A 27,037-nucleotide genomic window follows, 5' to 3' on the forward strand; every position below is an offset into this window, starting at 1 on the left:
ATTGCTGCAATTATGAGAAGGACACTGACCTGCAGAGATAAGAGGGTTATCATTCCGTTGTATAAGTTTCTGATCAGACCACACTTGGATTATTGTTCTCAGATTTGGTCCCGAGGATTTGAAGGGGATAAATTAACTGTGGAAAATATACAAAGACGGATGACAAAGTTGGTCTCAGGACTGTACAAGGATAGTTATGAGAATGGGCTGAGGGAATGTGGACCGCAGAGTTTGGCGGATAGAAGGAGAGGTGATATGATTGAGACTTTTAAACTATTGAGAGGTGGTTACAGGGTTGACATTGGGGAGTTCTTTCACTAGGTTGAACAGTGGAAAGGAGTGATGACAAGAGGCCATCCCTGGAAGTTACGAAAGGAAACTGTGAGCAAGAGGGTGAGGAGTGGTTTCTTTGCATGGAGGGTGGTTGAGCTGTGGAATGCATTGCCTGATAGAGTGGTGAGGGCAAGAACGGTCAATGAGTTTAAGGAGTGGTATGATAGACTTTATGTTTCTTAGGGGGAACATCCCCTCGATGAGTCTTGACAGACTTTATGTTCTTAGGAAGGACCTCCCACAATGAGTCTTTTGACTCCATGGAGGCCTGAATAATAATAATAAAAACCCAAGTTTCCAGGAGAAAAAAACCCGCTTGCCCATGCAAGAGATCAACTAACTCGGGAACTCGTCGAAAAAAGGCTTAGAAAAATTTCCTCTAGTCGCTGACTAGATTTAAAACCAAGAAGTCTTCCTTCGTGCGGTCAAGCGCCATAGTGTGTAAACGCCACATCCACTGAGCTAACTGCCCACTCGGTCTCCAAAAAGTTAGATAGGGCTGAAACGGCTTCGGCTACTCCCTATACGGGAATAAAAAAGGCATTAGCTGATTTTTTTTTTTTTAAATGCTTCTTGACCTTTTCTAACTACTTGTTCAGTTGAAAAATAATTTCTATTAACCTGGAAATTTCAACTGTCAAAGTGTCTTCATTGGTATTGTACGGTATCTGCTATTTTGCGATATAAGATTTTTATTAAATTTTTAGCAGTGGCCAATTTAAATTAAATAAAGAAATAAATAAATAAAAAGGAAAGGATAACTTTTAGTTTGCCATGTATGTACACATTTCCTAAATGTAGAGTAAAAATGCATTATTTCTTGTGATCAGAAATTTCTTTACTAATGTTACATATGTTACATATAAGAGAAATCTCTGTATAGTTATGGCTGTTGCAAACTGTTTAATTGCCAAATTTATTTGTAAAAAGGACTCGCCTCTAATTTCGTTTTTTTTATTTCTGTAACTTGAAAGATGAGAACATTGAACTTTCTGATGACATTTTCATGTCATTAAAGAACTGTAGTCTTGTTCATAACAAGCAATGGTTTTAATTTTGTCTCATTGCTATGTTACTTATTGCACCAGCCAGTTTGTACTTGTGCAAAGTTTGTACTTCCAAAGAGGAAATTAATGTAGTGAGAGAGAATATTAGAACAGCTGTTGCACTGATGAGAACAGAGAAAAGAAAAGACGTTCTAAAAAGTTGGAGGTTTAGGGGAGAAAGAGTTAAGGAATTCTTAAGCCAAAAAGGTGGAAAAGAGCATTATGAGGGGAAACAAAGTTACACCAAAATTAATGGATGAATTTCTTTCAGAGTAAGCTAAGCAGTTAGATAAAAGTGATATATATTTCTACCGAAGCAATGGACAGTTCCTTTTGATATTATGCAGCAATCTTATCTAGTTAAATGCTGTGAACCCAAAAGTAATAATTTTTTTTATTCGAGGATAAGGAAGAGGTTTTTAGAAGAAAAACAGGAACTTCAAAATTATTTTTGTATTTCAAGAAAACAGAAAAGAAACTGATATGCTAAAGAAGATATGAAAGAAAAAATACTATTTTATTTAAGAAAGTGCACAAATTATTTTTGTGCTTTAGAAGAAAAACAGGTAAGAGTTAAGTAATTATATTTTAATGACCATTTGAGAGAAGAAACTGTACTTTATAAGTTTGAATTAACTGCTTTTGCTTGTGTGTTCTCATCAAATCCTGTGTTATTCAAGAGAAGACAAAAAATCTTGTGTGGTGTTCGTGTTCTTTAAGTCTGATGTTTAAGTTCGTGAGCCCTTTTCTCTTTAGGAGAAAGTTGTATTTCTAATGCAAAGTTGTATATAGCACTTGCAAAACACAAACATTTTAAACAAACTGTTATAAATTATTTTTGAATTTTCTTTATCTCTCACTCAATCTCTTAAGTTACTTAATTTTATAATAATATCCTGATCCAAATCTGTGATATTAACTATTGAAATACTCAAGTATATATTACTCTGGTATATGACAGCCAGACATACAGTATCATACTATTAATGTTTTAATGCTTTTCCAATATTTTTTTTAATGTTCTCATCTTTGGCATCTATGTTAGCCTTTTCTTTTGATGCCACTATTATTCTGTTGGGGTTATGGAGTCGTTTTTAAAGACTGAAGACATTTTTAAAGATCTCAAATTAACAATGGGTCTATAAATAAATAAGTAAATATACCAAATGCTGATTTAAATTAAATTATTTCATTAAAATTTAAATAAATAAATTTCAAGAACAGTAACAAAACTTACTTTGGATATTTCTGTTACAGCTACAGATATGATCGATGCTGAATCCTGTGTAATCAACTTCATTACATCTCCAAAGGAAAGTCTTCCAACACATATCTTCACATGTTTCTTCATGCCATCAGAACTTAAAGAGGGATATGGATACATTTACTTAGGTAATAACAATGAAATAACAGTCAGAATTCTAATGGACAAAAATTTTTAAAATAACATTTTCTAAAGTTTTGTTCATTGTTCACTTTTACAAACTAAGTTCACTGTTTGTATTGAGCTGGTTAACTAGCTCAATGTGTTCACATATGCTACTGGATACATGATGTCAACTGCTGTTTTTTTTTTTTAAAAAACCTTTATAAGATATAAATTTCTCTCCTATTTACCTTCCTTTTCAGTATTTTGTTAATTTTCATTCCTGAATAAGCACATTGAGAATGTGAAAAACAAGCCAAATGGATTGAATTTTTTTTTTTTTTTTTTAATTTAATGCAGGTGACTATACAGATATTACTTATGTAAAAATTTGTGCTTGAAAGTAAAATGATATATCAAGCACACTTATGTTTGATGCTTAGGCTTTTTTCTTTTTTTTGAGCAACCTACAGCCAAAGCAAAAGACAATAATTCTGTCAGAAAGAGTACTACATCTTCACTGGTTTAAAAAAACAGTTCAAGACTGGCAGTCCACTCTTGAAAAACAATATTGTGAACAGCAACACAGCATAAAAAAAGGAGAATAAATTGCAAAAAAACAACAAAATCAACCCTCCTCCCACCCACTAAAAAAAAACTTTTAAAAATGCCAAAATTCTAGTCATCAACAATTTCCATATATGTACCCCAAAGGGATGTTCAGGTTACTATGACAGCACTACATGATTAAGTTTACATTATTATTAATCTCCTAACAACAATTTTCCTCCATATCACCCTATTACTTGTGAGAACTCCAATATTGTCATATCTAGCATTCCATGCTTCAAAGGCATTGAATCAATCCCCCCCCCCCCCCTAGACACCCATTTTGCTATCCCTTCTATTCATCCATTCTATTTAAGTGGCCATACCTCCTTAGATTAGCTCTGCTTACACATTATTGAAATTCCACTCAAAAAATCACTTGTCTCATCCACAAAAGATTGTAAATATATAGCACATTAGTACTATTATTATTATTATTATTACCACGGGCTACTCTAGGAGTCCTTAGACTCATCGAGGGAGGCCCTAAACATCATGTTCACACAGCTGTTCAACATTCTCACAGTATCTATCATACCTTGCCTTGAACTCGCTCACTGTCACAGCACCCACAACAGACTCTGGCAGCTTATTCCACTCATTTACCACTCTAAAAGTAAAGAACCCAGCTCTAACACCCCTGCTAACCACGCTCTTGCCCAGCTTCCATGGGTGTCCCCTAGTTCTCCCACCACCAGTCCTGATCTCAAAAATATCATCTGAATTAATCCTATAGAATCCTTTTAGCAATTTGAATGTCTCAATCATATCTCCCCTTTTTCGCCTATCAACTAGTTTCTGCAACCCACAAATCTTCAACCTGTTCTCATATGGTGCATTCCATAGACCTGCTATCATCTTAGTCACTCGCCTCTGGATCCTCTCAACCTCCTCCCCATCAAGAAGGAACCGAGGTGACCAAATCTGGGCACAGTAGTCGAGATGAGGTCTTATCAGGGCTCGGTACAGAGGTACAATAACTTGTTTTTCTCTGCTCGTCAAGGTATTTTTCAACAACCAAGTGAGTTGATGAGCTGATTTAGCTACTTTCGCAATGTGCCCCCTAAACTTCATCTCCCTATCCACCAACACTCCCAAGTCCCTGGCCTCAACAATCTCTTGGAGTACAGTTCCACCAATGTGGTATACTGCTGCTAATCTTTTCACTCCGAAATGCATAACCTTACATTTTGTCACATTAAATTGACATCCATTCTCCTTAGTCCAGAACTCCAATCTATCTAAGTCATCTTGCAAGACTTTGACATCTTCTGCATTCACTATCGCCCTACCCAACTTTGCATCATCAGCGAGCAAATGAACTGTCCCACTTAGACCATTCCCTATATCGTTAATGAACAGATTAAACAGCAGTGGTCCAAGAACAGAACCCTGTGGCACACCACTAGTCACAGGCCGTTTTTTGGACTCTACTCCTGAATAAACTACTCTTTGATATCTCTCCATCAACCACCCAGCTATCCATCTCACCAACCCTATATCCATTCCCATATGTTGTAGTTTACGGATTAGAATTCCATGTGGTATCCTGTCAAACGCCTTTGCCAGGTCCAGCAGTATCGCTGTAAACCCATTTCCCTTATCCAGTTCAGCCGTCACCTTGTTATAAAACTTGAGCAAGTTACTGAGGCATGATCTACCCTTCACAAAGCCATGCTGTCCTCTGTACAGTATCTCATTTTCATCAATCCATTCCTGTATTTTTCCCTTGACTACTTTCTCCAAGACCTTGACAACGACTCCTGATATGCTGATCGGTCGGTAATTTGCAACCATAGTCTTGGATCCTCCTTTATGCAGTGGAACTATTTTCCCCTCTTTCCACGCCTTCGGGACTAAGCCAGGCCTGAGACTCAGATTAAACAACATGGTCAAGGGCACTGATAATTCATTAGCCGCTTCATGCAAGACCCGTGCCAGTATACCATCCAATCCTACAGATGTATTCACATTAAGGTTCTGTAATAGACTATTCACCTCCACTTCATTCATTACAATTCCCATATAAACTAATGGTTCCTTCATTTTTTCAACGTCACCACCTGGATGATATACTTTTGCAAAGTGCGCGCTCAGTAACTCCACTATATCGACTGGTTCAGTGAACTCTTTACCATCGTCATTCCTTAAAATCATTTTGCCATGTACAGTTTTTTTCTTGCTTGCAGCATATTGAAAGAACTGTTTGGGATTCTCTTTTGCTTGCATAGCTAGTTTCCTTTCATAATCGGCTTTTTCTGTTTTTACCACACTCGTTACCCTTCTAGCCTGTACTTTATACCGTTCGTGTGCCTGCAGGTCACCCCTTTCTTTAAATTCCCTCCATAGTTGTTTCTTTTTTTGCAGCTCAAGCTTAATGGTGTTATTCATCCATTTAACCCCTCCTTGTTTCACTATTCGGACCTTAGGTATACAATCAGCCATAACCTCCTGTTAATGCTCTTTGATCACTTCCCATGCTCTATCGACGTCCAGCCCTTGCAGTTGTACATGCCATGGCACTGATCCAAGCAATCTCCTAAGCTTGTCATACTTGCCAGCACGGTAATTCCACATATACCCTGTCTTAATCACAAATTTCACACCTTTAGCCACCTCCCAGGTCAAGACCTTATGATCACTCTCACCAATAGGTGGCAACATGGTCATATTCATTACAGTCAAATTCTCAGATACTATTACCAGGTCAAGCACTCTCACACCCCTAGTATTTTCAATTACATGCTGTTTCAGATAGTTATCCCTTAATAATTGAATAAAATCCATTTCCTTCCTCACATGTGTCCTCTCCTCCTTCCAATCAATGTTACCATAGTTGAAATCCCCCATAATAATTACCCTCCTTCCACTCATTTCATCAATTTGTTTATGCATACCATCTCCACCATCTATTCCATCACCTGGTCTATAGCAGCACCCAACTGTATATTTTATTCTGCCAGTATCAATCTCACACCAAATAGCCTCAAATGAGCTCCTTTCACTATCCTGCAATACTTCAATTCTCCTTGGCTGCAGTTCATCAGCTATCATCAATAACACCCCTCCCCCAATTTTATTCTCTCTGTCCCTCCTAAACATACTATAACCTACACATTCTATCCCACTAACTATATCATCTTCCGTCAGCCATGTTTCACTAATGCCAATAACCTGTGGCCAGGAAGAGCCAATCAAGGCCAAAAATTCTTCCTTCTTGTTCCTAATACTCCTGGCATTAGTATACATGAATTGCAGTGTTCCCTTTGTCCCACCCCTATCTTGATGCGTTATTCTAAATATCCCATTCCCATTTTTTTGTCCTTATTGCTGGCTCAGGTACATTATATACATTTTTACACTCAACTGTCTCACTGATGTCTGGATATCCACTTCCCCCCCTCCTTGGTAGTTCTAGTTTCCCTGGTTCTGCACATCCATTTTCACTTCATTCAGCAACACTTTTTCCAGTCTCCGCACACCAAGTCCATTCAAATGCAGTTCATCCATCTTGTATAAGTCCTTTCGCCCATCAAACTCATTCCACACGTCCACAAATTCCACACCACACCGTCCGCATAACCTGCGCATAATATCATTTGCGATTATGGCCCTCCTTCTAAACTCCTCTCTGTCATACCGCGATAACAGACTCACCATTCTAACTCTGTCACTCTTTTCTTTCGCTACCTTTAACAATACTTTCAAGTCCTCTCTCATAAAAAATTTATCACCTTTCAATTCATTCGTACCAGCCACAATTGTTATTTCTTTCACCCTCTGTTTTTGCACTCTAATGCTCTCACTTACATCCTTAAATTTCGCACCCGGCAAGTACGATTTAGTTACACTCCCATCTATTACTCCTCTTAATAACGAGTCACCATACAATGCTCTCTCCTTCATTTCGGAAACTCGCCCACGCTGTTTATTTCCGTTAGCCGAATCACTCTGGAAAGAGTTTTGCAGGTGCTCTAATTGCCGCTGCGCATCTTGTATCACTGCGCACAGCCTAGCGATCTCACTTCCTACAAATAATTCCTCATTTTTTTATCATTCAAACCATTTTCTCTTTCTGTATAATTGCTCTCACTCTTTCTTAGATCACCGCTCACATTGCCATCTTGTACACCGCAATTCCCTATCGAGCCACTATTTTCACTCGCATTCACTATGGGTGATACTAATGTGCTATAACTAAAAACACACATAATAACCACAGTAATGACTATTTAATTCGTAAATATTTCATCCCAAGTATCTTGGGACATCATCAGTACAGTAGTTTAAACAATACTAGGAATAACATACAGTTAGGGCGCATGATTACAATGGAATCTCAATATGCGTGCATAATGTGTTATAGAATTAAATATTACTGAAAAAAAAATTGAAAAAAATTAAAAAAATAAAAATAAATAAAATATATATATATAAAGATTATTTTACACAATTTTGTATGACAATTTCCCATACTTTAGGAATAATAAGAACATCGTTGTGGTTTAAATTTGGTCTGTGTAGTAGGGCTTCAGCACTTTCTTTATATAAACGTTCATATTTATATAAAGATCTGTGTAAAAGTTTCGACTTCTCCCAATGGATCCTATGGTTTGGATTTTCAACTCTGTGTTGGGAGAGACTAGATTTCTGCGGTTTGAAAAGACAAATGTGGTCTTGATGTTCCAAGATGCATTTCTGAACAGACCTACCTGTCTGACCAAAGTAAATTGTGTAAAATAATCTTTATATATATATATATATATATATTTTTTTTTTCTATTTTTTTTTCAAATTTTTTTTTTTCAGTAATATTTAATTTACTTCTATAACACGTTATGCAAGCATACTGAGATTCTATTGTAATTATGCGCCCTAACTGTATGTTATTCCTAGTATTGTTTAAACTACTGTACTGATGATGTCCCAAGATACTTGGGATGAAATATTTACGAATTAAATAGTCATTACTGTGGTTATTACGTGTGTTTTTAGTGATGAATTCACCACAGGTTTCGTTATATAAAAATAATGTGCTATAAGTTTATAATCTTTTTGTAAGAGTGATTTCCCCCCCCTCTCATTTTTATCATCAAATTATTGACATATATCCTCAGGGGATGTACAGGTCTTATGATAGTACCATATGAACAGTTACATCATTACTAACTTCCTATAAACAATTTTCCTCCAGATTAACCTGTTATCTGTCAACATTCCAATATTATTAGATCTTAATGACTTGGAAATTTTAAAGAGATTATATTGGTCACAAATAGTGTCAGTATGTGTAAATGGAGAGGAAACAGGAGAATTCGCAGTGGAGAGAGGAGTCAGACAAGGATGCAAGTTATCACCATTATTGTTTAACTTTTATAGTGAACAAATGTTTAGAGAGGCACTTGAGGATGTAGAAAGAATAAAAATAAACGGAAGAATCATTAATAACTTAAGATATGCAGATGATGTAGTGGTGATGGCAGAAAGTGAAAATGGGTTACAACAAATTATTCAAAGAATTGAAAACTCTTGTAAAGAGTATGGACTAAGAATTAACATAAAAAAGACCAAGATAATGATAATGGGTAGAAAAATAGGAGATAATGTAAAAAGATGTGGAGGAAAGATTTTAGAAGAAGTGAAAAGATTTCAATATTTAGGTAGCTGGATCTCAGAGAAAGGAACTTCAGAGTTGGACATTAGAAATAGAATAGGCAAAGCTAAATCGGCATTTATGGAAATGAAGAGAATTTTAATAAACAAGAACACTAAAATAGGCGTTAGAATTGGAATAGTTAAAGCAACAGTTTGGAGTATTGCAAGTTATGGAAGTGAGTCATGGACACTCAGAAAGAGAGATATGGAAAGAATTAATGCATTGGAAATGTGGTGTTATAGAAAGATGGAAAAGATTAGCTATACAGAAAGAATATCAAATCAAGAAGTTTACGACGAGTTGGGATGGAAAGAACACTGCTAAAGAATATTATGCAAAGAAAGACCAGATTTGCAGGACATCTTCTCAGAGGTTCTTCAGGACACCTGACAAGAACTATATTACAAGGGAAAGTTGAGGGGAAGAGAAGACGTGGAAGACCAAATAGAGAGTGGTTTAATGATATCGTGGAATAGACTGGTTTAAGAATGATGGAAGCGACAGACAGAGAGAAATGGAGAAGAGCTGCTCATATGCTGCAACCCTCTTGGTAGAGGATGCTACCGGACGACAACGATATTTCTAAGGCACTTTTTACTGTATCAATCCACCTACACAGATCTTGGTCTTCCTCTGGTTTTTTTTTTTTTTTCCTGTCATTCTGGCAAAGAACACTTGTTTAGCTAACCTCTCCTCTCCCATTCTGTTTAAGTGGCCATACCAACTGAGATCAGCTCTGCTAATACATTCCTGAATGCTTACAATGTCAAATTCTTTCCTAATATCCTCATTTTTAATATGATACTGCCATTGATGCCACCTGTTCAGATCCCTAATCTTTCTCAGGACTCTCATATCTATAGCCTCTAGTCTTTGATCAAGTGTGTAATTTCTAACCCATCTCTTAGATTCATGAGTTAAAAGTGGTTTGAACACTGTTTTGTGTGCAGCTAGTTTAGTGTTTGACTAATCTCTCTCTCATTCCATATAAATTTCCAGATAAGTTTTGCACTTTGACACTTTTAAAGAAGGATGGGTATATGAAATGATACTTTGAAATTATTCCCACATATAAAAGAAATGTCAAATATTGGAGTGAATTTTGTGTGTGTGTGTGGGGGGGGGGGACATGCAAGTGCATTTTGAAGACAAAACAGGTTACCTAGGAATTAAATTATTATTATTATATGGTTATCTCCATAGAGTCAAAAGATTCATTGCAGGAGACTCGCACTAACCATTATTCACGTAATACCTATCATACCTCTCCTTAAACTTATTCACTACTGAAGCACTCACAACTATCACTGACAATCCATTCCACTTATTCATCCCTCTCCAAGCAAAAAACCTGGACTCCCTTGTTCTCCCCCTATTTCCCATATATTGAAAGATTTCTTTGGTGTCAATCTTAGTTTTATGTTGATCATGCCAATCTTTCTGTCAATCTTAAAGGTTTCACTTAACACACTGCACTTAACTGACAAAGATCTTGGCTTACTTCCAATAAACATGAATAATGTTCCATCAATGGCTATATTTCATGACCACATGAAAGAAATCGGAAAATCTCATATCCACAGATAGGTGGTCTGAGATAGTCCTAAAGTGAATGTTTGGTATGATTTATAGACAATAACAGAGGACCTTTACCTTGATGTAATGGAACAGTTTGTGTACTCCCAAGTAGCAAATCTTCAGCCATAAAATCTAGGACTCCTCCACACGAAGGTGGGCATGTTTAATAATCACTCATGAAAACTTTGTGGATGCCATGGACCAAATTCTTGGATTTCTTTTAATTGGGAGGGGGAGGGGGGAAGAATCATGAACTAGGTGCATGTAGTGAGCTCATATTCATGATGTGATCAACTTAGTAACCTGTATGTTGGAAAAAACATGGCAAGAAATTAAGTACAAACTTGATGTTGTTCATGTTATACTGGTCACATGTTGAAGTGTACTAAACTAGCATTGTTATATAAATTCTTTGAGTTTCTCTACTTTAACACCACAAATTATATTCATTTAGATTTACAATTTTTTCACAGTGATGAAATAAAGGGTGTGATATTTGAAGGAATACACTATACTACTCAACCTGTGAATTTTCCACTCCTCCACCCCTCCAAAATTCCAGGTTTCTATAATATTTCTAGCAATTCAGCTCATCCAAGTTTATTTATTCTTATTATTATTAACATCAGACCTCCATGGACTCAAAAGACTCACTGCAAGAGGCAAACAATGTTACACACAAAGCTCATCAAACTATGCTTTATACTCATTCAATGTATCTGCAATCACCACAATGTCAGGCAAGGCACTCCCCATTCAAAGAACTTCTTCCTTTCTTCACTCCTATTCAATAATCCATACAAGGTCTGATCAAGGTTTTATACAATGGAACCAGAACCTCTTTATTTCTTCAAGTTGAGGTCCTCCACATCATTGCCATAATCTGATTTTGATGTCTTCACAACTTGTGCAATGTGACCTCTGAACTTCAGATCCTTGTCCACCTTTCTAAGGTCTATCCTCAACTTCCTCCAAGATTTCCCTGCCAAGTGTATACTTTGCATCCCATTGTTGCCTACCAAATTTCAGAACCTTACACTTAGTGATACTGAATTGACAGTTCCATACTGTTGTCCACTCATACAATCCATTCAAGTCCTGTAAGGCCACAACACCCATGTAATTCCTCATCACTCTCCCCAGTTTGCATCATCTGCAAACAGCTGTATATCACCAGTTAAACCTATCCCAATATCATTAATATACAAATTAAATAATAACAGTCCCCAAACTGATTCTTGCGGTACACCACTAGTGACTTTCCTCTTTTGAGATAGTGCACCCCCCCACCAATACACAATTTGATACCTATCTTATAATCATTCACCTATCCAACTCACTAGTCTATTGTCCAGTCCCATCTACTTCAATTTAGTGACCAAATTGTGGTGTGACAATCTATCAAAAGCCTTTGCAAAATCTAAGTATACCACCATATATGCACTATATCTCCCTTGTCCAATAAATTCATCACCTTGTTATAGTACATAAGCAAGTTTGTAAAACACGACCACCCTTTAACAAACACATGCTGACAAGCACAAAGAATACCACTCTTATCAATCCCCCCCTTTTGTATTCCTGTATCTCACCAACCTCTCCAATACCTTAACTACAACTCCAAATATATAGATCGGCCTATAATTTGTTGCCTTGGCCTTATCACCACCATTGTGAAGTGAACACTTTTGCTTTCCTTCTACTCCTTTGGGACTTGTGCTATTGCAAGACTTTAAACAGGTAGGCCAAGGCTAATGCTAACTCCTTGGAACGTTCCCTCAAGACAAGTTGTGATAAGTCATCAAGTCCTATTGCTTTATTGACATCTATCTTACTTAACTCCTCATATATCTCTTGCTCGCTTGCCAAAGCGAGCAAGAGATATATGAGGAGAAGAGATATATGAAGAGAGATATATTCAAGAGAAGTCTTCTCTCATTTCAAATTGGTGACTGCAGAGGAAGATATAGTTGAGGTCTTCAGTGAGCAGCTCATCAGGGTGTTTCATCCTTTGCAGTTCAATTTCTTTGTCAGTTCCCAAGTAGCATTTATTTCCTTACTGCTCAACTCTTCATTTCATGCTATAGCTCCAAGCTATCTCCTAAGCTTGTCATAATCACCAGCCTCGTACTTCCACATATCCTTTCCTCACAGAAGTCTTCATATGGCTAGCTACAACCCATGTGATCACTTCAAGATCACTCTCACCAACTGGAGGGGAGTGTGAAATCTCACTCACAATTACATCCTCTGATGAAATGATCAGATCTAAAACTCTCAATCCTTGCATGCCCTCCTCTACATACTGCCTGAGATAGTTCTCTCTCAAGAATTTGAGAAATTAATTTTCCTGATTCCCAAATTCTCTCTCTTCATTCCAATTTTACCACCATAATTAAAATCACCCATAATAATCACCTTTTCCTTGTTCACTAACTGTTGCTTATACATTTCTTCATCACCATCCTCCACATTCCCTGGCATATAGCAACATCCAACTAAATATCTCTTCCTGTCAACCTCCACCTCACAGCCACAAAACCATTGATTTCCCTCGTTCATATCTATGTTATGTGGACATAATTCCCCTGCTATCATTAGTAGCACTCACCCTCCCTTTTATCCTTTCTATTAATTTATTCCAATAACTTTTGGCCTAATAAACTCACTCAATGAAATAATTTCATCTACCTTATTTCTGATACTCCTGGCATTTATAAATAAGCACAGCAGTTCACTTTTAGGTCTATAACAAGTCCTACCCAAGTCACTTATTATTATTACGTGACACCTACAAGTAGTCCAAAGACTCATCAAGGGAGGGCACCTACTCTACAACTCTGTCTCCGCCACTCAAATCCACCAACTAAAAAAACAACAATGAACCACAACAACAACAACAACAACGTCATCTACCACCAACCAGCACCACTAGTATTTTCACAGATAATCACAAACATCCATGCTAACCACTCGGCCAACCAGGCTATTCACTTGCTGGTTGTGATTTTACCACCACTTGTGCCTTTTCCCAATCACCTTTATTACTGCTTACCGCATATATCTGCCCAGTCTCAACTACTTCACTCGCATCCCGATCTATTCCATTTCTATGCTGATCAACTCTGTACATACGTTCACTACTACTCCCATCATCCACTCTCCCTATGCCATGTTTCCATGTCCACTTGCTCCCCCATCGTTTCCCTGTTCCTCTTGCAATCCCATTCTCCCTTCATTTCTTACTTCAGATCTCTTGCTTACATCACACACACACTGTACGTCTATGAATAGTTTTTCCAGTTCACTCACTCCAAAACCATTTAAATGCAATCTGTCACACCTGTATAATTCCATTCTTCCCTCAAATACATGCCATACATCCACAAACTGCACCCCTTTCTCCTCACACAGCTCTGCAAGCATACCATTAATGATTCATAAATGATTCCACTTAAATTATTTGTCCCCACAACCATCACTAATTCTCTTGCTCATTTCCTTCTCATGTCCAAAGCATTAATCATCTTGTTCATTCTCCTTCCTGGAGAGCAGACCTTATAGACTCTCTCATTAACCAATCCTCTAATGATGGAATCTCCATACACTACTATTATTGAATCAATCGTCACCTCTTTTACTCTTTTTCTTTCATTCTATTCTTTTGCACTCTTTCATTTGTTTTTACTAAATGTCTAATATCCCTCTGCATATTCCTCATTTCATTCTTCATTTTGCATATACTAATGCCATGAGTATTAGGAACAAGAAGGAAGAATTTTTGGCCTTGATTGGCTCTTCCTGGCCACAGGTTATTGGCATAAGTGAAACATGGCTGACGGAAGATGATATAGTTAGTGGGATAGAATATGTAGGTTATAGTGTGTTTAGGAGGGACAGAGAGAATAGAATGGGGGGGAGGAGTGTCACTGATGATAGCTGATGAACTGCAGCCAAGGAGAATTGAAGTTGTATTGCAGGATAGTGAAAAGAGCTCATTTGAGGCTATTTGGTGTTAGATTGAGATTGACAGAACAAAATATATAGTTGGGTGCTGCTATAGACCAGGTGATGGAATAGATGGTGGAGATAGTATGCATAAACATGTTTGACTGTAATGAATATGACCATGTTGCCACCTATTGGTGAGAGTGATCATAAGGTGACCTGGGAGGTGGCTAAAGGTGTGGAATTTTCGATTAAGACAGTGTATATGTGGATTTACCGTGCTGGCAAGTATGACAAGCTCAGGAGATTGCTTGGATCAGTGCCATGGCATGTACAACTGCAAGGGCTGGACGTCGATAGAGCATGGGAAGTGATCAAAGAGCATTTACAGGAGGTTATGGCTGATTGTATACCTAAGGTCCGAATAGTGAAACAAGGAGGGGTTAAATGGATGAATAACACCATTAAGCTTGAGCTGCAAAAAAAGAAACAACTGTGGAGGGAATTTAAAGAGAAAGGTGACCTGCAGGAACACGAACGGTATAAAGCGCAGGACAGAAGGGTAACGAGTCTGGTAAAAAAAAGCAAAAGCGGATTATGAAAGGAAACTAGCTATGCAAGCTAAAGAGAATCCCAAACAGTTCTTTCAATATGCTGCAAGCAAAAAAAAAAAACTGTACACGGCAGAATGATTTTAAGGAATTACGATGGTAAGGAGTTCACTGAATCAGTTGATATAGTGGATTTACTGAGCGAGCACTTTGCAAGAGTATATCATCCAGGTGGTGACATTGAAAAAATGAAGGAACCATTAGTTTATATGGGAATTATGATGAATGAAGTGGAGGTGAATAGTCTATTACAGAACCTTAATGTGAATACATCTGTAGGATTGGATGGTATACCGGCACGGGTCTTACGTGAAGCGGCTAAAGAATTATCAGTGCCCTTGACCATGTTGTTTAATCTGAGTCTCGGGTCTGGTTTAGTCCTGAAGTGTGGAAAGAGGGGAAAATAGTTCCACTGCATAAAGGAGGATCCAAGACTACTGTTGCGAATTACCGACCGATCAGCATATCAGGAGTCGTTGTCAAGGTCTTGAAGAAAGTAGTCAAGGGAAAAATACAAGAATGGATTGATGAAAATGAGATACTGTACAGGAGACAGCATGGCTTTGTGAAGGGTAGATCATGCCTCAGTAACTTGCTCAAGTTTTATAGCACAGTGACGGCTGAACTGGATAAGGGTAATGGGTTTACAGTGATACTGCTGGACCTGGCTAAGGCATTTGACAGGATACCACATGGAATTCTAATCCGTAAACTACAACATATGGGAATGGATATAGGGTTGGTGAGATGGATAGGTGGGTGTTTGATGGAGAGATATCAGAGAGTAGTTTATTCAGGAGTAGAGTCTAAAAGACGACCTGTGGCTAGTGGTGTGCCGCAGGGTTCTGTTCTTGGACCACTGCTGTTTAATATTCTTCATTAACGATATAGGAAAGGATCTAAGAGGAACAGTTCATTTGTTCGCTGATGATGCAAAGTTAGGTAGGGCAATAGTGAATGCAGAAGATGTCAAAATCTTGCAGGAAGACTTGGATAGATTGGAGTTCTGGGCTAAGGAGAATGGATGTCAATTTAATGTGAGAAAATGCAAGGTTATGCATTTTGGGGTGAAAAGATTAGCAGCAGTATATGACATTGGTGGAACTGTACTCCAGGAGATTGATGAGGCCAGGGACTTGGGAGTGTTGGTGGATAGGGAGATGAAGTTTAGGGGGCACATTGCAAAAGTGGCTAAATCAGCTCATCAACTCACTTGGTTGTTGAAAAATACTTTGATGAGCAGAGGCAAGCAAGTTATTGTACCTCTGTACCGAGCCTTGATAAAACCTCATCTCAACTACTGTGCCCAGATTTGGTCACCTAGGTTTCTTCTTGATGGGGAGGAGATGGAGAGGATTCAGAGGCGAGTGACCAAGATGATAGCAAGTCTATGGAATGAACCTTATGAGAATAGGTTGAAGATTTGTGGGTTGCAGAAATTAGTTGATAGGCAGAAAAGGGGAGATATGATTGAGACATTCAAATTGCTAAAAGGTTTCTATAGGATTAATTCAGAGGATATTTTTGAGATCAGGACTGGTGGTGGGAGAACTAGGGGACATCTATGGAAGCTGGGCAAGAGTGTGGTTAGCAAGGGTGTTAGAACTGGGTTCTTTACTTTTAGAGTGGTAAATGAGTGGATTAAGCTGCCAGAGTCTGTTGTGGGTGCTATGAGAGTGAATGAGTTCAAGGCAAGGTACGATAGATACTGTGAGAATGTCGAATAGTTGTGTGGACATGATGTTTAGGGCCTCCCTCGATGAGTCTAAGGACTCCCTGGAGCTGCCTGTAATAATAATAATAACTCTTTCTTCAAATTTTGCATTCCAACAATTTCACTCTCTGTCACTCCTACAGCCTCACCTTACTTCTGTTTCCTCACTCAAATTCCTTTTGCTGCCTTATCACTAACTGTCACTTCTTTATTCTTGCAATCTTTCACTCTCTCTCTCTCTCTCTCTCTCTCTCTCTCTCAGTTTCAATAGCTTTTGTTCTGTTTCTTTCATTTCTTTTCATTTCATTGTCAACTTGTAGTCTAACAAAATATTGCATTTTCTATAAATTTGCACTTTCTCATGTCTCTTGTTAAGTTTCTCTGCAACAAGCACATCCTTCACATTTCGGCATGCATACACATCACACTCATGACCTTGAGCCATTTTTGAAAAATCCACGTCTCTAACAGCATTTGATTTTCGCACCACTCACAGCTCATTTAGATCTTGTGCATACCGGCATTGTGTTCCACTCAAGCCAAGATTGAAAATATCGATAATAAAAAGTCAGTAACAAATCTACAAGGTCAATAATCATGCGGGCATGCTAAGTTATCAAAAATAAACAATAGAATACTAAAATGCACAATACTGTCAATTATTACACAAAATGGCACTTATCTTTTCCAGAGCTCTTTACCAACATTAAGCACATCACAGCCCTCATTATTTATTTCTTCATGCAAAAGTTTTTATTTATTATCATCATTATTTCCTAGAATGTACTTACAAATAGTGTATGGGATACTATAATCATTCAATATATTAAGACTTAATTTTTTTTTTTGTTTGTTTATAATGTTCTTCCAAATGATGTTTTTAAAATCCTTAATATGATCAGTCCGTCCACTCTTGTCTTCTAAAGAATAAATGATGAACTGAAAAGAATGCAAAACATTGAATACCTGTTTTGCTGACTGCTAATCTTTAAACAACCGTGATACTTCGTATTAGCTCTGTTAACTCATTCTTGAATGCTAGAATTGTTAAATTAATTTAAAATTGCTGGATTCAGTGGCTAAGCCTGCTTTGTCTTATTGGGATTCAAATCCACAATCTCAAAACAGGATGATAAGATTTTTTATGTTACAAAAATTAATCAGTTTTCTGGTTGGAGATGGAGGAAATTAGACATTACTGTTGGTTTCTGTTACTAGTGGAAATAAAATACATTTCCATAAAAGACTATAGGTATTTTACATGCAAATATTTTTCAAACTAAATGGTCATTAAATACTTAATCTAACACAGCTATTCTTACCTACTCCGAGTTTTATGCATGTACACCCATTTTGAGCAGTACCTCTCAAGAGTACAACAGTTCAAAAGATTTAGCATCTTTAGAAAAAATAAAAATCTGAACAAGTGATTTCGGTTGCAATGAGAATTTAGATGACACTATCAACCTCTTCATTTGACAAATCTAATAAACTCCAATCACCTTAATGTTCTTCAGCAGACTGAAAGAATGAGATAACTGATAACCTCGTATACATTGACGCTACCAAAACTGAGTTCTGCTTTTTTCCTTGAAAGATTTCTCTCTACTACTGATAATTTACAGATTTCAGAATGAGATCACATTTCTCCTCTTCAGCTGACTTACAATTCTAGTTCTTCCTGGATAAACACACGTCTTTTCAGATTCCAAAAAACTAGATATTCTTTTCTGCTCAAGACCCAACTGAGCTGGCCTGCTTGCTTGTCTTGCATGATGAAAAATCTTTCCACCTCCATATAGAGGAAATGAAGGAGTAGCTATAGTATTCAACACTAAACACAAAGGTAAACTTAAATAGCAAGCAGTTTCATATGGAGTGACATGGATAAATTGGGAAGGAAAAAAAAAACTTTCCTATTCCTAAAAAAAAAGTTAGCCACTGTTGGAGAGATAACATGATTATGAAATTATGTACAAATATATAGAAATGTTCTGTGGAAAGAAATTCATTTTGTTCATTTTGGAGGAAAGAGCTAATAATTATCTGCTAGATTTCTCTTCAGGTCATGGAATATGTTCATTACTAATGTCATGTTCCAACATAAAGATGTTCATAAAACTAAATGGAAAAAAGCAAACAAGAAATAAAGTTGACTTTATTTCTTGTTTAATAAAGTCAAACATTCAAACAATACTTCAGAGGATCACTTGGATGTTAAGAAGCAAATCGACAAGCAGAGAGACCCAGAGGTGGTGATACTAAGGGAGAAGAAATGGAGAAGTCATATTTACCTATATGAGTTGCCAAAAGGTGTCTCACCTTATTATTAAATTACTCTGCATTTAGAGAAAGATGTTGGAAGTTTTTTCCCACTTGGTTAGACTATAATAAATTTAGTTTAATCCTTTATCCAAGTGTAAGCAAACAAAGTTTGCACCTGAAGTATCTTCAGGACGGAGTATCACAACCTCTGGGTCTGGCTCCCACTGACAAGACCTCAATAAAGGTCGAAACCGGTGTCTGGGTAGTGGCCCTTCCCTTAATGAATAACATTATACATGTCTGCAAGGAGATGTGCTTTGCATTATGGGAGATACTAAGACAAGGAGTGATGAGAGCTTGGTCCACCTTTATCACGAGTTGCCTCAGTCCAGAAGATACTTCAGGCACAAACTTTGTTTGCTTACACTTGGATAAAGGATTAAACTAAATTTATTATAGTCTAATCAAGTGGGTAAAAACTTCCAAGATCATGTAATGCTCAGTATATTGCCCAACTTACACAATATAATTGTATTCTGAACAACTTTTCTCTCGGTGCCACGATATATGCCCTTTCCTGATGCACACAACTTAAATAGAGCTCTTTGTTATATCCTCATGATTTCTCAAACATTTGTCTTAAAGTGAAAATTTGATCCTGACAACCGCTATATGGCTAGCGTGTTCTTCTCTTCCACAATTTTTCTTAGCCTTTTCTTAGGGTTCTTGCATAAATCTTACAGGAACATTCAGTGGCATGTTAAGACGTGCAGCTGGTTGACATGAGCTGTTAAAAAAAAAAATAATAACAAAGGTCTTATGTGAGAATAGTGGCTTGAGAAATGAAAAACGTATACTATATTGCTAAGCAAGGTGGGGTATGAGGGGAGTAATAATAGCTATAAGAATATTAGAAATGCACTGGCTTTTCTGTATACAAATGCTCAGAGCAGTAGAAATAAAGGAATGAATTTGTGGCATTGATTGACTTGGTGTCCCCCAAAGATTGTTGATATCAGTGAGACTTGATTAACTGACAAGGATGTTCTAACAGGAATAGAAATTGAAGGGTATAACATATTTCAACAGGATAGGGAAAGTAAACGTGGTGGTGGAGTGTGACTCATGATAAGCAATGAAATGTGCCCTCTCAGGTGGAAAATCACAATGGAAGTAACATTAATGGCTTTGAGAGTATATGATGTGAGATAGAGTTTATAAGACAGGATACTTAGTGGGATGTTGCTATAGACCAGGGAATGTAGATGTGATGAGCAGGAAATGTTTAGACAAATTAGTTTGGCAAGTGCAAAGTGATTAATCATTACGAGGGGCTTTAACCATGACAGTATAAACTAGGCAGAGGAGGCAACATTCACCACTAAGGGAACTGAATTTTTGGATTTCTTGAGTGACAACTGTCTTAGGCAGCATGTAGAGGAAGGAACATGATGATCAAGGGTGTTTTGGATTTGGTCTCAGCATCAGAGGACCTGAATGTGACTGAAATGTCATATTGCTCCCAGATGGTGAAAGTAACCATGTAGTCCTGATTTGGAGAATGAATAGGAACATAGAGGTATCAAGGCAAAAGGAATTTATGTGAAATTAGAAGGCAGACAACTATCATAGACTTAGAAACCATATCTCTGCCATTGCCATTGGTAGCAATGGCAGATTGTATGCCTTGAATAAAGAAGATAAAGCAATATGAAGTCGAATGACAAGAGAAATAAAAGTGGAATTGCAGATGGAAAAGAGATTATAGAAGACTTAAAGAAAGAGATGTGGAGAAAAGTTGCATGAAGAATATGAGGCTCAAGCTAGGAAAGTGACTGGCATTTCAAGGGGAGAAAAACTAAAATATGAGAAGAGACTGGTACTGCAATCCAAGGAGAATCCAAAGGAGTTTTTTTGCTGACAGTGGATGGATTACCTTGGTGGATAGAGATGGAAATGGGTGACCAATGCAGATAACATAGCTTGCTGTGTTCCATCCTGGTACACAGCAAGCTTTATTCCTAGAAGGATAAGGAGTAGTGAAGTGAATGAAAAGGCTATATTCTGAATACTGAGTGTGCTAAATGTCAGTAAGGCAGGGGGGGGGGGACTAGATGGAATTTCATCACATATTTTAAGGGAATATACTGTGGAACTAACCATGCCATTAACTTAGCTATTTAATGAAAATCTTGCAATGGAGCAGATTCCTGGTGAGTGGAAGGAGGATAAATAGCATATTTATCATTGCATAAAGGTAGTGGTAGAATGGAGGCATCAAACTATAGGATTGGTGTGTCTATATTTCTTCTGTAGTTAAGATTTTGGAAAAATGGTAAGAACTCATATAGAAAACTGAGCAGATGAGGGCAATATCATTTATGCAGACCAGCATGGATTTATTAAAGGGTGCTCTTGTTTTAGTAATCGGTTACCTTTTACAATAGAGTAACAAGAGCAGCGGATGAGGGTAAGTCCTAATGACAAAAATTATATAATGACTATACAGTATTGATTATGAGGACAGATTGAGGGTATACAGACTGCAGAGTTTTGGTGGATAGAAGACAAAGGGGATTGAATTGAACATTTAAGCTGTTGAAGGGTTATTATTATTGAATTAATACTGAGATTTTTAATATGGTAGAACAAGGGACCATCTCCTGAAGTTAGAAAAGGAAATAGCGAGTAAAAGGGTAACCAAAAAAGGTTAGTTTTTTGCATGGAAAGTGGTAAAAGCATAGAATACAATACTTGAGGGGATGTAAAATTGTAAACAGTAGATAAATTTAAGGGGTGGTATGACAGGCTGTAACAACTAGTGGTGACCTCCCACAATGAGTCTTTTGACTTCAGAGAGTCAAAGAATAGTAAAATTTCTCTGTAATTCTCATATTCAGTTTTATTTTCCTGTTTTACAGATAGGTACTATGCAAGCTCTACCCCAGCTATCAGGAATTCTGATATTTTGCTGGTGTAACAACTATAAAACTTTTCAACCTTCATATTTGAGGATTTCTTCATAATACGATCCATATAGACAATGAATAACAGTGGAAACAGATTGCATAATTGTGTTATATTTGATTTTACATCAAACTATTTTCTGTGCATTCTTATTATATCAGGAATCTTTCCTGAAACACTTGATAAACTTCTGTAAAGTTCTCCCTTCAGTTTTATTTCTGCTTTTTTTAGTATATAAATCTGATCCACAAATGAAAGTTCATGCAAGACATAGCACATTAGTGCTCTGTGTGTGTGTGTATGGACAAGAAGGTAAACAAAAATGAGGAATTGATTCACTTTTTTTTTAATAGCTGAAGGTCTTTGCAGATGACAGAATGATGGCAGCTGTTGGAATGAAATCAGGGAAGTTATTCCAGCTAGTTTGGAGGCGAACTGTATATGGATGTTGACCAACAGCTACACTTGTTCTTACTGTTTTGGAGGAAAGTGGAGAGATTTATATACAAGAGGAAGAGAAGGAGAATGGATGGAAGTACAGAGCTCTGGGGTACTCATTCACTGGTGGGGAAATCTGATTAAAGGAAACCATGCCTCATAATGAGCAACCAGTAAGAAAGCTGGCAATCCAGTTGAAGGTGGAAGGCAGACCAAGGATGGTAATTTGCTGAGTAGACATCTGTGCTAAGTACCTTAGAAATGTTGAGAGCAACCAAGTTTTTCCATGGCTTGAGTCCAGAGGTGGGTGATCAAGGCTAGATCATCTGTGGATCGAGAGTGGCAGAATCTATATTTTCTGGTCATTAATTAGCTGATAGATCTCCAGGTGGTGCAGAAGTTGGCTGTTGAAACCTTTTTTTTTTTTTTGAAAGAACACAAGTAAAATCAAATGGATGTTAGTTTGTTGGCTGACTTTTGCCACATTTATTTCCATGCTGTAAGATGAATGCTAATGGAATATGATAGATTGAAGCAGCAATATAAGATAGGTGTTAATTCTGGTAAATAAGTGCTATATCATCATTACGATGCCTTGTATCCAAATTATTCAGGATTCTTTTGATTTCTTTCTGGTGGAAGACCAGGGATAACATGGAATAAGCAGTTCTTGGCAAAATAGGGCACATTGTCTGACCATCACTGCAGGAAGAGAAAAGTGATGCTAGTAAAGTTGGCCTTGTCATTGAGTGATGTAAGTATATCACCATCTGAATGTGAGAGAGTGGTGGAAATATGGATGGGAAAAAGTTGACCTAGTAGCCTTGGCAAGAGACAAGAAGGCTTGACTACCATTTGTACAGGAAGCAAGTTTGAAACATTTGGCTTTTCAAAATCCAAGTTGGATGGGAATTTTTTACAGTATTGCAAGCTGCAATGTAGGCAGAGTGTTAATATGCCATACTTTAATATATTGTACCTCTTGAGGGTACATGTCAGGAATTTGATGATGATGATAATAATACATTGTACCCATTCTTGTGCTCTTTGGACAGAAAGAATTACAACACATTAGTTCAACTTTCTCATCAAATGGTTTTTAGTGATGCCTTCAATAACAACAACAAAAAAAAACATTTAGCAGTTATAGGATCCCTGCCTTTTATCAGGAACAAATAACTCATATTCTTTCTCCTTATGTGAAAAATTTCGGAATATTTTCAAAAATTTCCAAAAATGAAACTCCTGAATATTTTTTGCCTTTCATCTTGTCAGAAAAATTTCCACTTTTCTTGCATCTCCTAAAGACAAGATTCCCCCTCTTCATTTTTCTGGTATTTACCTGATTCCTAATCCTGTGGCTTATTTTATTATAGACAAAATGGAATTCATTTCAGACGAATTATGAAGACAACCATGTTAGAATAATTATTTTAATTTCCCGACATTTCGACCTTCGTATTAAGATCATCATCTGGACTGTACATACATATATATATATACAGAGACAAGCAATATTACATTTCAAGCAGTATGCCAAATAAACAATGATTTGATCAAGGGTTATTTTACTAGCCTGACCTCCAGTAAAAAAAAAAAAAAAAAAAAAAAAAAAATATATATATATATATATATATATATATCCGTCATCAAATTCCTCCCAAGTACCCTCAACGGGTATATAGGATATGACAGTAATACATGAAAAATCTACATCATCACTAACTTCCTATCTACAATATTCCTCCAAATTGTTACCTGTCAAGACTCCAACATTATCAGATCTCATATTTCTATCTTCTAAGTCACTTTTTACCATATCAATCCACCTATATCTTGGTCTTCCTCTGGGTCTTTTTTCCTGCCAACCTGGCAGAGAACACTTGCTTTCTAATCTTTCCTCTCCCATTCTGTTTAAGTGAGCATACCAGCTCAGCTAATGCATTCCTGGATGCTGACAATGTTAGGTTCTTCCCTAATCTTTAATCTGATATCGGCATTGATGCCATTTGTTCATGCCCCTAGTCTTCAATTTACCATCTTCACTAAAAATCGTGCCTAAGTAACTGAAATGTTTTACTTGTTCTATAGGTTCTCCATTCACAATGCAGTTGATATTTTCAATGCCTATTTTCATTGTCTTTGTCTTTTTAATGCTGACCTTCATACCATATCTATTACAACAGTTATTCACTTTAGTCAGGGAATCTTGCAGACTTGTAGCAGATTTATTTAGAAGTCTACATCATCCGCATGAAGCAAAGAGCTGAGATTAACATCTCCAATTTTGATATCAAGTTTAATACCGCTTTCCTTCATAATGTGATCCATATAGATAATGAATAACAAAGGGGATAATGTACATCCTTGTCTGCACCAGATTTAACATTAAACTACCTTCCTGTACTTCCTTCAATTCAACTGCTGACTTACAACTCAAATAATATAATATATACAACTCAAATATAATTCCCAATTGACACCATATAACTGTAGTGTTTTGAATAGCTTTTCTCTTGGCACCTTGTCTTTTCCAGATGCCTTTTCCAGATCTACAAAACTTAAATACAGATCTTTGTTATATTCCCATGATTTCTCAACTATTTGTCGTAAAGTGAAAATCTGATCTTGACAGCCTCTATTTGGCCTGAATCCAGCTTGTGTGTGTATATATATATAATAAAATTAATCAATAAATAAAAATAAAATAACTAAATCAAAGCTATATTCTATTTATAATATCTCAGAGAACAATTTCATATAGATAGTTTTACTACAGCAAAAGTTGTGTCCTAATTTCACATGAGAGCTGTTATATTAGAGTTAAGATCCTGGATTACATACATTCCTATTTAACTCTTAGGCAGAAAGGTTATATGGGTAGAACATGTACCTTTCATATTCTTGGGTTTTAGAACATCATTATTGTTAAGATTAGGGTGGTTGATAAGAATTTCACAGGCCTCCTTAAATTCATATAAGTCAATTCAATGTAGAGTATTCAGGGTATGATCAGAAAGGCCGGATATTTAATGTGCCATTTATGTTCCTTTTTTTGGATAGGAATTGTGTGTCCTGTTTCACCTATGGCAAATTACAGGTGCAATGAATACGATATACTCCAGGGTGGGCCAACAGAGAAAGTGGATCCTTGGATGAGTTCAGTAAGTTCTTTAATTTTCAGGAGGTTTAAAGATGGCATTAAGGTTGTATTTCTGTAGTCATGTTTATTTTGTCTGATATCCCTTTAATGTATGGAATGGTTACAGTTTTATAGTAATCTAGTTTATTTTTGTTTTCAAGTGAGGTCTTGTAAAGAATTCTGTTGATAGTATTTTGGCTATAGCCATTTCTCATGCAGGTATTGCTGATAAACTTTAATTCATCTTTAAGTGCTTGTTCATTGGAGCAAATCTTCAAAGCCCTGTTTTTTAGTGTGTGTATGATACCTAGTTTTTGTGTTGGGTGGTGGTAGGAGGTTTATGTGTATATATTAGCCGCTATGTATAGTCTTCCAGTAAACAGTGAAGGAAAGACTGCAGAGGGAACATGTGTGACAAGTGAATCTAGAAAAGGGAGTGTGTTCTGATTTTCAGTCTCGATTGTGAATTGTATGTGTATGTGTAGGAGGCTGAGGAAAGTGTAATTTTAAAGCAGAGGAATCTAGAGCACATTGCTCAAAAGCTTTCACATTAAAGTTAGCAATTGGGGGATAACAGTGAGTCAATGGCTGCACCTTCTTTTTGCAGGTAAAAAGTGTTTTGCAATACAAAATAGCCACAACTTAGTACATTTGTAAAGAGTGCTGTGATATCAGGTGGGAATCTGTCCTGTAAAAGGAAAATTGTGTCATTGATTATGACATTTGTGAAGAGGGCAGAGACATCAAAACTGACTGATAAATCACTTTTTTTTCCCAGTGTAATGTCTTTAATTTTGTTTACAAAGTGTTGTGTGTTTTTAATATAGGAGGATGAATGACCTACCACTCCTTGAGTGTTGACACTAGATTCTTGGCTAGAAGAAGATAGCATATCAAAAGTTCTGGCAAATAAGTCAGCTTGTGCTCTTAAAAAATACAGAGACAAATGTAAGAAAGCTAAACACTGTGTAAAACAACTAGCTAAACAAAAGTCATGGGAAGACTTTGGTAAGAACACAGAAAATAAATATCAAGAAGGTGGCAAGATATTCTGGAGATTGTTGAAGAAGCTCAGAAATGGAGGAAAGAGTGCTATAAAAGGAATTAGAGATGACAAAGGTGACATGAAAACTGAAGAAAAATTCTTGCAGTATGGAGTAATTACTTCGAAAAATTGTTAAATGGAACAATCATTGACAGCACAGTGGTAAAAAAACACTGACAAGGCAAGCAATCAGGAACACATATCCATACTTGAAATAGAAAAAGCCATCAAAAGCCTGAAATGTAGAAAGGCAACTAGAATAGATGATATTTGATCAGAAATGCTCAATTATAGAAGTATAAAAGTCTTACAGTGGCTG

The 27,037-nt window shown here is 36.8% G+C and overlaps 1 protein-coding gene across 1 annotated transcript in view; it reads right to left on the minus strand.

The window, feature by feature from the left end:
- LOC150104459 (NIF3-like protein 1) overlaps positions 1–27,037 on the minus strand; it is a 157,289-nt gene that overhangs the window by 36,968 nt on the left and 93,284 nt on the right. Inside the window, exons 4-5 of the mRNA XM_090395556.1 lie at positions 2,617–2,740; positions 925–1,004 (exon numbers count right to left, since the gene is read on the minus strand). Coding sequence (XP_090251682.1) covers positions 925–1,004; positions 2,617–2,740 — 204 coding nt within the window. The remainder of the gene's footprint in view (positions 1–924; positions 1,005–2,616; positions 2,741–27,037) is intronic.

The sequence above is a fragment of the Typopeltis vanoorti genome, chromosome 7 (genome assembly GCF_054136105.1).
Source record: "Typopeltis vanoorti isolate ZY-2024b chromosome 7, IOZ_Tvanoo_1.0, whole genome shotgun sequence".
Taxonomy (NCBI): domain Eukaryota; kingdom Metazoa; phylum Arthropoda; class Arachnida; order Uropygi; family Thelyphonidae; genus Typopeltis; species Typopeltis vanoorti.